Below are 16,531 nucleotides of genomic sequence, written 5' to 3' on the forward strand. Positions count from 1 at the left end.
ATGAAATTTGAGAAAGATTCCTTCAGTACTTTCTGAGAAATAGCGGTAACAAACTTTAACTATCAAAATCCAAGATGGCTGCCGTTGGCCATCTTGTTGACCGATCGGTCCCAAAATGCAATATGCACAACTAGGGTCCAATGGGAACATGCATATGAAATTTGAGAAAGATCCCTTCATAACTTTCTGAGAAATAGCGGTAACAAACTTTAACTATCAAAATCCCAGATGGCCGCCGGTCGGCCATCTTGATGGCCGCCGGTCGGCCATCTTGTTGACCGATCGGTCCCAAAATGCAATATGCACAACTAGGGTCCAAGGGGAACAAACATATGAAATTTGAGAAAGATACCTTCTGCACTTTCTGAGAAATAGCGGTAACAAACTTTAACTATCAAAATCCAAGATGGCCGCCAGTCGGCCATCTTGTTGACCGATTGGTCCCAAAATGCAATATGCACAACTAGGGCCCTTGTTAACGGACAGACGGACGGACGACAGACCACGGACGAAAGACGATTTGAATAGCCCACCATCTGATGATTGTGGCCTAAAAATATAAAAATATTCTGTATTCTTTACAGCTTTCATAAGCATACACATAATTTGTATGGCTATATTATACATATCTGTAATATGCATTGCTTTCATGCGGGCAATGTCTACATGTATATGCATATCAGATACAGGTATATTTGTGAGATCGCACAACTTTCCTGCATCCTCCCTTTCATAATTACATTATTTAACCAAACTTTCTCCATACATGTGCCCATTTCATAATTGTATTATTAAACTAATATTTCTATCCTGACATAAGCCTCACTTTTGTAATTACCGATATTACAACTATTTCTATTCATAAGCCTCACTTTTGATATTACAGATACTACAAACATTTATATTCATAAGCCTGACTTTCGTTATTATAGATACAACATTTCTGTTCATAAGCCTCACTTTCATTATTATAGATACAACAAACATATATTCAAAAGCCTCACTTTCATTATTATAGATACAACATTTCTGTTCATAAGCCTCACTTTCATACTTGCATTAATATGTAACCAACATTTCTTTGTATTAAAGATCAAATCCTGTATTAAATTGTATCTAACTTTTTCTTCTCAATTAATATGTATGTATCTCTTTTATAAAACAATCTTTTATAATTAATGCTTTTGATAATATTTTAAAGGAGTTCAGAAATAAAAATATAAATATCATTGATATTATTGATAAGAAATCTGATCATACAAAAAACTGTTGAAAAATAGATTCAGTCAGTCACTAAAGACAAGATTATGTGTCCTTGTTTCTACATATTACCAGAAAAGCTCAAATCCTCTACAAATTAAAATTTTGATTATTACTGTTCATGATGCATATTATTATACAAATTACAATGTCTAAATTTGAAAACAAAAACAAAAATCCTCACTGGTCACTAGATCATTCCAAAATGTCAGACTTTTCAGTAATTTTGCAAAAGAAAATAACTGAAACTTTTAAGAAAATACTTGCAACAAATTAAAATCATGTAAAATTTTGTATGAATAATATCAATGTTGTGACTTGTTGAGAAGTAAAGGAAATCATTCAGTAGAGGGTTTGGTTAACAAAATACTTGTTACACTTTACATCAAAACCTACATAAATGGTCTAATGTGTTATCACTCAAAATGGAATATCAGATATTGCCTAAGACCTAATAAATGATCTATCCATTTCTTCCAGGCAATAACATTGTTATCAAACTTAATTTGGCAAAAAATCACAAAGTCAGTTTGTCAATGCAACAAGGACAATAAAAAAAAACTTGGGACTCTTATTAGTCAATGCTAAAGAACAATGAAAAATATCACAATGTGGACGTACACAGTTCTCATTACAGATCAGATACTGCAGATTAATTTGTAGTTTTCTTTGGTCTATGTAGATCGTTTATTCTTCCTTCGATCAATGTACGAGTAGCTACAGGAAGCTACTGGGGAGTAGTCATTACTTGGGCCATCAACACGGATCCTCTTCTTTGGTGTTTCTTCTTTACGCAAGCTTTTTGGTTCAGTGGCATTCTTATCTGAAACTATAAAATTGGTATCATTTGTTGGTCTGTCCTTCTCAATATTGTTTTGTTAAATTTTATCTAATTGTATACATTATATTTAAGTAATAGTCCAGTAAAGATAGGTTGTTACCCCAAAATAATTGCAACAGAATTTTTTCTTTGTTTTTCATACAGATCAGACTTAGTTTTATACAAGGAAAAAAGTCGCTACATATAAAAATTTGGGAAAGTGCTTTTCTTTACCCCAAAATATCAGAAAAATAGAGATATTTGCATAATTTGCCAACTTTGAAGCCAAATATAAACTTACATAGTTATCATGAGATACTAGAAAATTACTGTATGACAAGAACGTTATAAGGACAGCACAGATTAGTGCCAAAAACATAAGTTAATTGAAATCAACACAAGGAAAAAGTATGACAACATGAAAATTGCATAATTATGTCCTTGTAACAGCCAAATATGCTTTTGTTGGATTGTTAAGATAAAAATTGTTGTCATCAACAATACCATTAATACTCATCTCGGTGGAATCTTTTTAAATAAAACTTGTTGATTAAAGGCTAATTTAAAAGTAAAACATTTTACTTTCACTACCTGAGGTAACATGGTTGCTCAAAGTTGGTCTTTTGGCCTTTTCCAAGGATATTTTGAAGTCCAAATTGAATAATGTCTTTTTTATTCAAGAATTACCGTCTCCAGTGTTTAGATAGTTAGTAATTAATTTAGATTCTATGTAAGCTATACTCACCTAAAAGTGACAACTATATCAAGATATCCCCAATTATAAAAAAGTGAGGTTGACCAAATCCACATTTAGTGCCAATTTGACTAAACTTCTCTAATTTGGCTAAATCCTTAAGTTGAAATATCAAAAATGTGAATATCTTTTTTGTGACTAATAAGATTGCAAAATCCTTTGGCAGATATTACCACCATAATGGAGTGTTCTTTATAAAGTGAGATTGAAGTTTCTTTTTTACAAAATATTTGAATAGGTCCGTTTTTCATTTTTCCATAATGGAATCGGATGAGGGTTACATAATTTTCAATGAGATAAAGGAATAAAAGTTCAATTTCAATTTTATAGCTGAAAATCAACACAGTTCTGATTTATTTACAGGCAAAATTTTATGACAAACGAATAAAGCATATTCGAAAAATTAAGATTTTTGTATTGCAGATTTATGGACTTAGATATATTTTGGTATTCAGCCATATTAATGTCATAGGAAGTTTTTACTGCTAAATAAGATGTGCATATTTATACTGTTTTTACAACAAATTGTCAAAATAATGAGTACAAAATATACAAAAAGGATATAACATATTTGGAAGCATTTGGTTTTTTATTTTCCGAAATATTAACTACCAAAATGGGTGTTTTGCCACAAATCTAAGTATAAAAAAAAAACATTCAAATTGGCACGATCAGTCAACTTGACAGGTTAATATTTAGTTTTTCTAGCTTACCGGTATGTATTATCGATCATGCATTAATATCAAAGACAAGAGGCCCATGGGCCTTAACGGTCACCTGACATCCAAAAGTAATTTGTCATTTAAGGGCCAACATAATAGATATGAGAGACTTTAACACATGGTGTGTTAATTTTTTCCCTCCTGTATTCAACACAGAAGTTGAAGTAAATATGAACTGATGTTGATGAAACTCTGTATGCAATGAGGTCTTGGATGAATTTGCATACTGGAAAAATGACCTAAAAATAGTAACAGTGACCTTGACATGGCAATCCTGAAACTGTATCTTGTCGAAAATATTATGGTCCTTTAAATTTGTGTGAAGTTTGATCAAAATCACTCAAGGAATGAAGCCGCTAGAGCACTGAAAAGGGTTTTCTAAAAATAGTAACGGTGACCTTGACCTTGACCCTGCAACCTTGAAACTCAAACTTTTTCAGTCCTTTGTATTTGTGTGCAGTTTGATCAAAATCACTCAAGGAATGATGCCGCTAGAGTGCTGACAAAGAAATTATCTGAAAATAATAACAGTGACCTTGACCTTAGTCTGGCAATCTTCACACTCAAACCTGTCTGAGATATTATGATCCTTTGTCTATGTGTGAAGTGTGATCAAAATCACTCAAGGAATGAAGCCGCTAGAGTGCTGATAGGGATTTTCTAAAAATAGTAGCAGTGACCTTGAACTTGACCCAGCAACCCTGAAACTCGAACTCGTCCGAGATCTTGTTTATATTAACCTACATACAAAGTTTCATCGATCTCGGTTCACATTTACTCAAGTTATCATGTTCACAACAAAAAGTTAACGCACGACGATGGACAAAAGGCTATCGCAATAGGTCACCATGACCTATGGTCAGGTGACCTAAAAAAGTAATTCTTTAAGACATAAAACATAAACTGATATTGTTCGGGGTAAGATTTAATAAATGTTTGTATCTAAAACTAACAAAAACGGTAGTGCTAGCCAAATTCAAAAGGTTTTGAGCTGTTTTCATCCTTCTTTATTTCTTGGATTGACAGAAATTATTGTATCATTACAACTTATTTGTACTATTAAACCTAAAGTTTGTCTTACCATATACACGATTTTATATTTAAAGTATTGCAAAAATAGCAGATATTGTACTTTAAAAGTGGTCGAAAGTGTGATTTCTTTATATTTTCTTATTTTTCAGATGTTGAAAAAACGACTTTACAAACAAATGATTTTTGGTGACTTTTTTCATGGGAAAATACTAAGATCCTCCAACCCACAAAAAAAAATAAGAAAACAAATTCTGTTGCAATTATTTGGAGGTTGGGCCTCTATTTTTCGTATTTTTACTGGACTATAAGGTTATTCGTAATAACATTGCTTCACACCACTGAATATCTGAAGTTGAAAATCAATGAATTCTCACAGTAGAGTACAGAGCTTAGTAAATGCACATGTATATTCTGAGAGACTTGTCATGAGTGATTATCAAATATAAAAGGATAAATAGGTAACAAAGAGTACAAAGTAAAAGTTTTACCATCCAAGTTCCCGTTGGACTCTCTCTGCACGGACTGCCCTGTGAGCACATGAAGAAGTACAGATGACACCTGGGACGGTTTGCCTGATGAGTACACTTTAACATTGTAGTTTCTCCTAATCTCCTCAGGTACCAGGTCATCTACATTTGTAAACACATCATTAACAATGTCCACAATGAACATGGCTGGTTTGGTGAAGGGTTGGAAACTGGCAATACATTTGTGACAGAATTGTTTATAGTTAATGATACATGTGTCCATTCTGCTGATGCAAATAACAGGAGACTCATCATGATTTGTTAGCTGTGGAGATGACGCATCTTCTGTACACCGTTGTGCCACTTTGTGAGCCACTGACTGTATACGACTGGTGTCTAGAAGGAAGGTCTCCTTAGGATAACATTCTACCTTAAGACAAGTCTTATAACTGTTGTCTATCCAGTGTTTCAGATCTGAGGACTCTTTTTCTTGCTGTTGAACAGTTGGTGTTCCAATGTGAGGAAGTCTGTCTGACAACATATGCAGACGACTAGAAATTTCCTCAATACCTAGTGCAGACCGTAGCTTGTTTGATGGATCAAGTTTTTTATCAATGAATACTGCTACAGCAATTGTCCCATCATTTGCTGTAAGAAGCTGGCAAATTCCTTTGTTGTTTATTTTTGAGACTGTATCTGCTATAGATTTCATAAGGGATGCTGTCAATGCTGTAGCCATATCTAACTGCTTGTGTAGACTTAAAGCGTAGTTGTGGTCATGCAAACGGGACTCAAGAAAGACACTATCCATAAGTATCTTCTTCATATCAGATACGTCATTTTTACTGAAAAGGAAAATAAACGTTAGGGAAACATTTCTATCAGAAACATTCATTAGACCACTTTCCTTCTGAAAATATTTGCCAAGGTAACCTTTTCCTTTTTATATAAAAAACAAGAGCTGTTTGTGAACAGCATACAAGTGCGCCTCTGGCAGCCATTTTAAGACCTATGAGCTTACCATGCAAGTACATGTTTACCGATTCTTGAAATTCTCAAAATCCTGTGTTTAAACTCACGTGAATGCCCATATCAACAACCTTATGTAATCCTAAGCCCTTATATCAAGACAGAAATCAATGTCAATTGTATAAAGTAAAGTCTGAATTAGTGCCTTAGGCATCTTTTTTATCCTTGATATATCTGTCCACATCAAAAGCAAGACTTATAATCCTAAATAAAAGTAGAAATCAATATCAGTTGTTATGGATAACAGTTTTTCAACAATTGCACCAAAACCTTAACCTGGTGACTTTGACCCATTGGGCCTCTTAAAATTTTCAAAATCCCGCATTTTTCTCCATAAAATGATAGTTCATACCAATCACACCACTTATAATCCAAAATTAAACCAATAAAGAAATTAATGTCAGTTGTCATGGAGAAATTTGTTTTCAACACTTGCACCAAAACAGTGATCTGGGATTTCTAACCCCAACGCCAGAGTGATTCCTTAAGCCTCCCCCCCCCTTCAAGAGGCATTAAGCTAACAAGAGATCCCAGGGGGGTCCTGAGGTCCTAGTGCACACTAAAGAATGATCTATGTTGCAATATGCACAACTAAGTCCCTAGTGGCACCTATATATGTATATCGAGAAAGATCCCCTCAGTGCTGTCTGAGAAATAGTGAAACAAAAAACGAATGGAAGGACAAACAGACCACGGATGAAAGGCAATTGGAATAAGGATCATCTGCTGATGGTCAGCTAAAAGTCCATTGTACATATGGGTCTGTATCGCTCACCTGGTTAATATATAGTGATACCACAAATGTTTCTTTTCCGAGAAAAAGGTGCTATAAGGAAATAGCCAACCATTTGTAGAATTTCAAATCATAATTAATAAGAGATTTTGGCTGAATTTAGAAATTACAAGGGGAATGCAAATAGATGGACTGAGAAATAACAGACACTCAGCTCAATACCTGAGATAATTGACAATATCACAATATCATTGATGAGAAGAGGCATGTGTTCATTGCTCAGGTTTAATCCTTCCCTTGGTGTTGGCCAAAACACCACTCTAGTTGTCTCGCCCAGCTGCCCCTCCAGGTCCTTCCTCGTCCTCTCCTTACATCCCAATGAGTTGGGGATTACTACATGACAGTCTGTCATTGAAATCAAATTATACAGCATATTCTAAAGGATACTTTCTACATATATGTTTGCAAAATTCTCTAATACACTTTAAATTACATGATATAATAACATTTCTACAAAAAGAGTATGCTATTTAATAAATTATTTATATATTTAGGTCCAGAATATACCTACTACATGTAGATGGAGTCTGAAATGCAGATACCTACCGAATGAGTCTTAAAAGTTTGATATGACTGTTGTTTTGACTTCTAGATTACATATATATATACCTTCAAAATTATATTACTGTTTCAAGTGAGTTTGGTAAATGAATCTCATATTTAGTTCAACATCCACAAAATACCATACAGATCCTAGCTCTAAAATGCCATTGGAAAACCAAACTCATCTAATTCAAAATATCAAAACAATTACAACAGGCAGTGTTAGATTCTATCAAAATGCATGACCCCATATAAGGCCCCGGGGGGTCAGCCCCATCATTTGTACAATTTTGAATCCCCACCCTATAAGGATGCTACCATTGCATTATGGGTGCTATCCAATGCTTGGTTTCAGAGAAGAAGTCGTTTATATGGAAATAGCCAAATTGACCCCATTTGACCCCGCCCCTCAGGCCCCGGGGGGTCAGCCACATCATTTGTACAATTTTTAATCCCTACCCTATAACGATACTACCATTGCATTATGAGTGCTATCTCATGCTTAGTTTCAGAGAAGAAGTCGTTTATATGGAAATAGCCAAATTGACCCCATTTGACCCCCGCCCCTCAGGCCCCGGGGGGTCAGCCCCATCATTTGTACAATTTTTGAATCCCCACCCTATAAGGATGCTACCATTGCATTATGGGTGCTATCCCATGCTTGGTTTCAGAGAAGAAGTCGTTTATATGGAAATAGCCAAATTGACCCCCATTTGACCCCGCCCCTCAGGCCCCCGGGGGGTCAGCCCCATCATTTGTACAATTTTGAATCCCCACCCTATAAGGATGCTACCATTGCATTATGGGTGCTATCCCATGCTTGGTTTCAGAGAAGAAGTCGTTTATATGGAAAAATAGCCAAATTGACCCCTTTTGGCCCCGCCTCTCAGGCCCCTGGGGGGTCAGCCCCATCATTTGTACAATTTTCAGTTAGTAGCCATAAGGATGCTACCAGTCAAATTTTGTTGAAATCCGACCAGCGGTTATGGGAGAAGAAGTCGATTGTTGACGGACGGACGGACGGACGGACGACGGACGACGGACGACGGACGACGGGACGACGGACGACGGACGCCACGGTATGGCATAAGCTCACCTTGGTCCTTCGGACCAGGTGAGCTAAAAACGAATGGAAGGACAAACAGACCACGGATGAAAGGCAATTGGAATAAGGATCATCTGCTGATGGTCAGCTAAAAGTCCATTGTACATATGGGTCTGTATCGCTCACCTGGTTAATATATAGTGATACCACAAATGTTTCTTTTCCGAGAAAAAGGTGCTATAAGGAAATAGCCAACCATTTGTAGAATTTCAAATCATAATTAATAAGAGATTTTGGCTGAATTTAGAAATTACAAGGGGAATGCAAATAGATGGACTGAGAAATAACAGACACTCAGCTCAATACCTGAGATAATTGACAATATCATTGATGAGAAGAGGCATGTGTTCATTGCTCAGGTTTAATCCTTCCCTTGGTGTTGGCCAAAACACCACTCTAGTTGTCTCGCCCAGCTGCCCCTCCAGGTCCTTCCTCGTCCTCTCCTTACATCCCAATGAGTTGGGGATTACTACATGACAGTCTGTCATTGAAATCAAATTATACAGCATATTCTAAAGGATACTTTCTACATATATGTTTGCAAAATTCTCTAATACACTTTAAATTACATGATATAATAACATTTCTACAAAAAGAGTATGCTATTTAATAAATTATTTATATATTTAGGTCCAGAATATACCTACTACATGTAGATGGAGTCTGAAATGCAGATACCTACCGATGAGTCTTAAAAGTTTGACTATGACTGTTGTTTTGACTTCTAGATTACATATATATATACCTTCAAAATTATATTACTGTTGTGAGTTTGGTAAATGAATCTCATATTTAGTTCAACATCCACAAAATACCATACAGATCCTAGCTCTAAAATGCCATTAAACCAAACTCATCTAATTCAAAATATCAAAACAATTACAACAGGCAGTGTTAGATTCTATCAAAATGCATCCAATATAACATGTTAACTATACCTGGGTAATATGTTTCATTTTCCTGACTTCTGGGTGTTTTTTTATTTCTTCCATGGTCATCTGAATCACTTTCCCTTAATCTCTTTAGGATCTTCAAATCTTTCTGTGTCTCCTTGACATCCTCCCGCAACAGTCCATTCTCAGCTCCTACTTTCTCTGGTATACTTTTTCCCTGCTGTTTTGTTGGTTTGTTGTAAATTATAACAAGGGGTTCAGATCTAGATTGAGCATCAGGTTTTTTCACCACTATTGTCTTAGATGGGACACAATTCTCGTTATTGTATAAAGTTTCTACTGAAACAATTTCTGGTTTCCAGTCTTGAGAGTTTTGTCGAATTTCAAGATCACATTCAGCATTGGTATTTTTGGCTGGTGTATCATGGAGTGTTGTCATCAGTAAATCTGTTTGGTTCATGTCTATTGATTCATTGAAATCACTGTCTGAAGCATTGCTATCAATTTCATTAGTAACCTTTTCCTCCTCCTCGTCGTCATCATCGCCCTCATCTGCTGACCCATCACTGTCTGTATCACTTGTTGCTGCATCATTCTGTCTCTGTACAAGCTCTTCTGTAAAGTTAAAACAGTAAACAACCGTCACAAACAGTAAACAACCGCCACAAACAGTAAACAACTGTAACAAACAGTAAACAACTATCACAAACAGTAAACAACTGTAACAAACAGTTAACAACTGTCACAAACTTTAAACAACCGTCTCAAACAGTTAACAACTGTCACAAACTTTAAACAACCGTCTCAAACAGTAAACAAGTGTCACAAACAGTAAACAACTGTCACAAACAGTAAACAATTGTCACAAACAGTAAACAACTGTCACAAACATTAAACAACCGTCACAAACAGTAAACAACTATCATAAAACAGTAAACGACTGTCAAAAACAGTAAACAATGTCACAAATAGTAAACAACCGTCACAAACAGTAAACAACTGTCACAAACAGTTAACAACTGTCACACAGTAAACAACTGTCACAAACAGTAAACAACTGTCACAAACATTAAACAACTGTCATGAACAGTAAACAAGTGTTACAAACAGTAAACAACCGTCACAAACATTAAACAACTGTCACACAGTAAACAACTGTCACAAAAAGTAAACAACTGTCACAAACAGAAAACAACGTAAACAAGTATCACAAACAGTAAACAACTGTCACATACAGTAAACAACTATCACAAACATTAAACAACTGTCACACAGTAAACAAGTGTCAAAAACAGTAAACAACTGTCACAAACAGTAAACAACCGTCACAAACATTAAACAACTGTCACACAGTAAACAAGTGTCAAAAACAGTAAACAACTGTCACAAACAGTAAACAACTGTGACAAACAGTAAACAACTATCAAAAACAGTAAACAACTGTCACAAACAGTAAACAACTGTCACAAACAGTAAACAACTGTCACAAACAGTAAACAACTGTCACAAACAGTAAACAACTGTCACAAACAGTAAACAACTGTCACAAACAGTAAACAACTGTCACAAACAGTAAACAACTGTCACAAACAGTAAACAACTGTCACAAACAGTAAACAACTGTCACAAACAGTAAACAACTGTCACAAACAGTAAACAACTGTCACAAACAGTAAACAACTGTCAACATACAAACAGTAAACAACTGTGACAACAGTAAACAACCGTCACAAACAGTAAACAAGTGTCACAAACAGTAAACAACTGTCACAAACAGTAAACAACCGTCACAAACAGTAAACAACTGTGATAACAGTAAACAACTATCACAAACAGTAAACAACTGTCACAAACAGTAAACAACTGTAACAACAGTAAACAACCGTCACAAACAGTAAACAAGTGTCACAAACAGTAAACAACTGTCACGAACAGTAAACAACCGTCACAAACAGTAAACAACTGTGATAACAGTAAACAACTGTCACAAACAGTAAACAAGTGTCACAAACAGTAAACAAGTGTCACAAACAGTAAACAAGTGTCACAAACAGTAAACAACTTTCAATCTATGAAGAGTATTTGATTTTACCAGTTCCAGAATTTTAGAAGAAGATTTTTGAAGTTTTAGCCTATTTGACCCCTTTTGGCCCCGCCCCTAAGGCCCCTGGGTGTCAGTCATGGAAAATTTGTTAATAGAATTCAATGACCATTTCATAGGGATAATTCTGACAACATTTGACTAATTTTCTATTATAAATGACCCCCAGGGGGAAACCTGAGACCCCAGGGTCATATAATTCACAACTTTTGTAGAGGGCCTTGAGACCTTTCTATCTATGAAGAGTATTTGATTCTACCACATCTGTGAGTGGAGGAGAAGAATTTTTGAAATTTTAGTCAATTTTACCCCTTTTGGCCCCACCCACAGCCCCCTGGGGTGTGGGGGTCATATAATTCACAATTTTGATTGGCCTTATGCCTTAGAAGGTGACCTAATAATTTACCTTATCCTGCGTATGTAACATTCATATATATAATTTTACATTATCCTGCATGTGTAACATACAAATAATTTACCTTATCCTGCATGTGTAACATACAAATAATTTACCTTATCCTGCGTATGTAACATACACCTTATCCATTAATAAAATTTACCTTATCCTGCATATCTTACATACATTTATATAATTTACCTTATCCTGCATATCTTACATACATTTATATAATTTACCTTATCCTGCGTATGTAACATACATTTATATAATTTACCTTATCCTGCATGTGTAACATACATTTATATAATTTACCTTATCCTGCATGTGTAACATACAAATAATTTACCTTATCCTGCATGTGTAACATACAAATAATTTACCTTATCCTGCATGTGTAACATACAAATAATTTACCTTATCCTGCATATGTAACATACAAATATTTTACTATATCCTGTGTATGTAACATACAAATAATTTACCTTATCCTGCGTATGTAACATACATTAATATAATTTACCTTATCCTGCATATGTTACATACATTTATATAATTTACCTTATCCTGCATGTGTAACATACAAATAATTTACCTTATCCTGCATGTGTAACATACAAATATAATTTACCTTATCCTGCATGTGTAACATACAAATAATTTACCTTATCCTGCGTATGTAACATACATTTATATAATTCACCTTATCCTGCATGTGTAACATACAAATAATTTACCTTATCCTGCATGTGTAACATACATTTATATAATTTACCTTATCCTGCATGTGTAACATACAAATAATTTACCTTATCCTGCATGTGTAACATACAAATAATTTACCTTATCCTGCGTATGTGTAACATACAAATAATTTACCTTATCCTGCAAATGTAACATACAAATAATTTACCTTATCCTGCATGTGTAACATACAAATAATTTACCTTATCCTGCATGTGTAACATACATTTATATAATTTACCTTATCCTGCATGTGTAACATACAAATAATTTACCTTATCCTGCATGTGTAACATACAAATAATTTACCTTATCCTGCGTATGTAACATACAAATAATTTACCTTATCCTGCGTATGTAACATACATTAATATAATTTACCTTATCCTGCATATGTTACATACATTTATATAATTTACCTTATCCTGCATGTGTAACATACAAATAATTTACCTTATCCTGCATATGTAACATACATATATTTTACTATATCCTGCGTATGTAACATTCATATATATAATTTACATTATCCTGCGTATGTAACATAACTTTATATATTTTACTTTATCCTGCGTATGTACGAACGTATGGCCGAAGCTGACGACCAACATTACAGGTAAATTTTCAGCGTTTAGCGATGATCCCTGCTGACACTTGGTGACCAACCATGTTATGATTGTGGGCACAGGGACCTGGCACAAATGTTTTTACCAACAGTATACATATTAGAATATCAAGAGTATGAACTCCATTTAAACATCGTGTAGCTCACTTACTTTAACCACAACCGCCATATTCATTTGTTCTTCGCAATGCTTCTCGATTTTACCTACCAGCGCAACACTACGTACATAATTTGCATAATGCAGACACAATATGTAAAATCGAGAAACATTCGGAGAAAAAAATGAACGTGGCGCCGGAGAATAGAGTTAGTGAGCACCATGATGTTTAAATGGAGTTGCTTCAAAGTACGGGATATAGCACCTACAAAGGAGATTGTGGATGAATAGTTATGGGTACTCTTTACCACCACAAGTGTAGATTTCGTGATTTCAGCATTGTTTTTGAGGTACCAATTAGAGGCAAGACGACATTTTGAGTGGACAGGGAAATGTCTACCAAGCATATTTTTGTAAATTTCCCCGATTCATCAAGCCATAACTTGTCAATACTTGACCAATTTTGTTCATCAAGCACTCATTGGAAACATAAATAATTTCTCTTAAAGTAAGGATATGTGTCACTGTTGTGTAGGGCCCGTTTATTAAAAAATCATGGTTTTAAAAAATTAGGTCCATTTTTCTTAACCCCCGAGTTCATACCCTTGCTAATATGATAAATATTCTGTTGGGTAAAAAAATTTGTACTAGGTCCCTGTGATCGCTGGGGATCTCGGGGTTAATCCAGCATATGATGGCCACCAGGATTCATGATGAAGAAACCCTGGTGATGCATCTGCATAATTAGTCCATCGTGGGGGACCACCGGAATTATTTACTGGTAACTACGCATCATACTATATCACTGCGATGGAAGGATCGCTTAGGATTTTCATGGTCCAATCTGTATCTGTTCATTTATTTACTTGGGTTTTTTTTTTAACTTTATTTATCTTTAAAGACTTAAGTATAAATATCTAAAACAAAGATTTATTTTTCTCCCATACTTGACAGGGTTATTGCACGGTTGCAAGGAAAAAGATCGAAACTCACAGGTGCTTGACAATGACATAATCAATTCATTAACTTTGATGCCCTTGTGACGTCTCTTTGTCTGTGATGTCAACACTATAAAACAATTCTAAATAACTGATTTTTCTTTTAAATATGAGAAAAAAATAATCAAACATGGGTCTGTCAAGTGTACAAGAATATCTCAACTCTTGTGAAAGATTTTGCCTGGTCAACCTGAGGTTTTGCCGAGGGTTGAGATATGCCTGTCCACTTGGCAGACCCATGGAAGATTCTATTAATCACCACTTACCTACAAAAATAATGAGACATTATAATTTCAAAGAAGAAGTTTGAAATTCGAAAAGTTCACTGACAGTGGACCAAGGACAGCACACGATTTTGGGCAAAGCATGATGGCTATAGGATGACCTAAAAACAACATGTCAAAATTTGCACCCAGTTTCATTTTAGCTATAGCATAGTATTACTCTTGGTTACAAACCTTTATTTTCCTTGAATTGCTTTTCATGTTCAGATGAACAAAAGACCCTGAAACAGAAATAAGTTATGATACATGATACATACCTGAAACAGAAATAAGTTATGATGATACATAATAGAAACCTTAACATATGACTTCAGAGGTCAATTATCTTAAATTCTACATGGGTGATACAACACCATATGGACCTCAACAAAGGTCCTTAATTTTTATATTAGAAGTTGTTTCTTCAACGTCAAAAATTATCTCTTCTGTGCATATTAATTATAAGAAAAGCATTGCATGGTCAAAGAACGGCACCCTGAAGAATGCAGCATTTGTGCAATAAAGTTCATAAAGGGATATTAACTCAGTGTTGTGTTTCTAAAAATGGAAACATATCAAAGAAATTTAACAAAGGATGACAATTCATTGAAAATTTCTTGTGCCCTATCAGGGTCTGGAGCTCACACTCTGCGGCACCCAATCATCTAGCCAAACATACCTGCACCTTTTACCACCAAGCCACATCCACGTCCCCAAAAAAGGACATTTCAATGACAAAGTGATAGTCAGTTTGATATGCTGACATGATCACTGTAGAAATTGTCAATTAGATTATTTGAATTCCTGGATCGCATTGTATATACATACATGGATACGAATTGTACACATATTTTATAAAATCATCAACGAGGTACAATTTCAACAGGAAAAAATTAAACCTTTGGATCAACAAAGATACATTATGTTTAAGTAGTTAGACATATCAAACACTAAGTCAATATACATGTTATACATTGAACTTAAAGTGACCATGTATTAACCAATGAAAATAGTGGAAAATCAGAGCATATCTAATATACACATATAACATTACATATACTTATATAGATATGCTCTGATTTTCCACCATTCCCATTGGCTAATACGTATACACTGCCACGTGGAGGGCGATATTTAGTATATCGACTTGTTGTTTCCATTTTTAAAAAGCATATTGATTCAATGTTTCCATTTTTAGAAATACCGAGTCAATATTTCCTATTGTGACGTCGCATCCGAGTCAATATTCCTATTGTGACGTCACTCTCAAGTCGATAATGTAATTATGACGTCACAATACCCCAAAGTCGAGAGAACCAAAATCTATACAAACATTTTACTCCTTTCCAAAGGATGTTTCTGGACAAATTTGGTTACAATCCATGTAGAACTCTATGACTAGTCGCGATTTAAAGTATTTTATCTCTATTTCCCCTATTGGGCCCCGCCCTTCCTGCCCCCAGGAGGGTCAGCCAAAATTTATACAAACTTCCCGATAGGATCATAGTCGGTGACCAACAATTGATTGCACTACAGTACGCTACACTTATCACCCGTGAGACAGCTAAATCTCAGAGCACTGCTTCAATGATGTCACTCTATAAATAGAAAAATAGAAAATGAGAACTTTTCAGGTTTGGAGGGAGAATATTTATGGATATAGATATCGATTTAAAATTTTTTCCTCTATTTCCCTATTGGACCCCAACCCTCCTGCCCCCCGGGGTAGGAGCCAAAATTTATACAAACTCTGTTAACTTCTTCCAAGGACGTTTGTGGCCAAATTTGGTTACAATCCATGTAGAACTCTATGACTAGTAGCAATTTAAAGGAAATGTTGACAGACGGACCCTGCACCACGACATAAACTCACCGACCCACCAGCCCT

General features: G+C 35.1%; 1 protein-coding gene across 2 annotated transcripts in view; it reads right to left on the minus strand.

Moving 5' to 3' along the window:
• Positions 1-256: 256 nt before the first annotated feature.
• Positions 257-16,531, minus strand: part of LOC138322746 (uncharacterized) — a 37,192-nt gene continuing 20,917 nt past the window's right edge. Inside the window, exons 1-6 of one of the 2 annotated variants that reach the window (XM_069266830.1) lie at positions 14,922-15,475; positions 14,839-14,885; positions 9,464-10,033; positions 8,832-9,006; positions 5,077-5,900; positions 257-2,089 (exon numbers count right to left, since the gene is read on the minus strand). In XM_069266830.1, coding sequence (XP_069122931.1) covers positions 1,935-2,089; positions 5,077-5,900; positions 8,832-9,006; positions 9,464-10,033; positions 14,839-14,885; positions 14,922-14,968 — 1,818 coding nt within the window. In that variant the 5' untranslated portion in view covers positions 14,969-15,475 and the 3' untranslated portion in view covers positions 257-1,934. Of the gene's footprint in view, positions 2,090-5,076; positions 5,901-8,831; positions 9,007-9,463; positions 10,034-14,838; positions 14,886-14,921; positions 15,476-16,531 lie in introns of those variants that run through there. The other variant, XM_069266828.1, reaches the window with a different exon arrangement.

This window comes from Argopecten irradians, chromosome 5 (assembly GCF_041381155.1).
Source record: "Argopecten irradians isolate NY chromosome 5, Ai_NY, whole genome shotgun sequence".
NCBI classification, from domain to species: domain Eukaryota; kingdom Metazoa; phylum Mollusca; class Bivalvia; order Pectinida; family Pectinidae; genus Argopecten; species Argopecten irradians.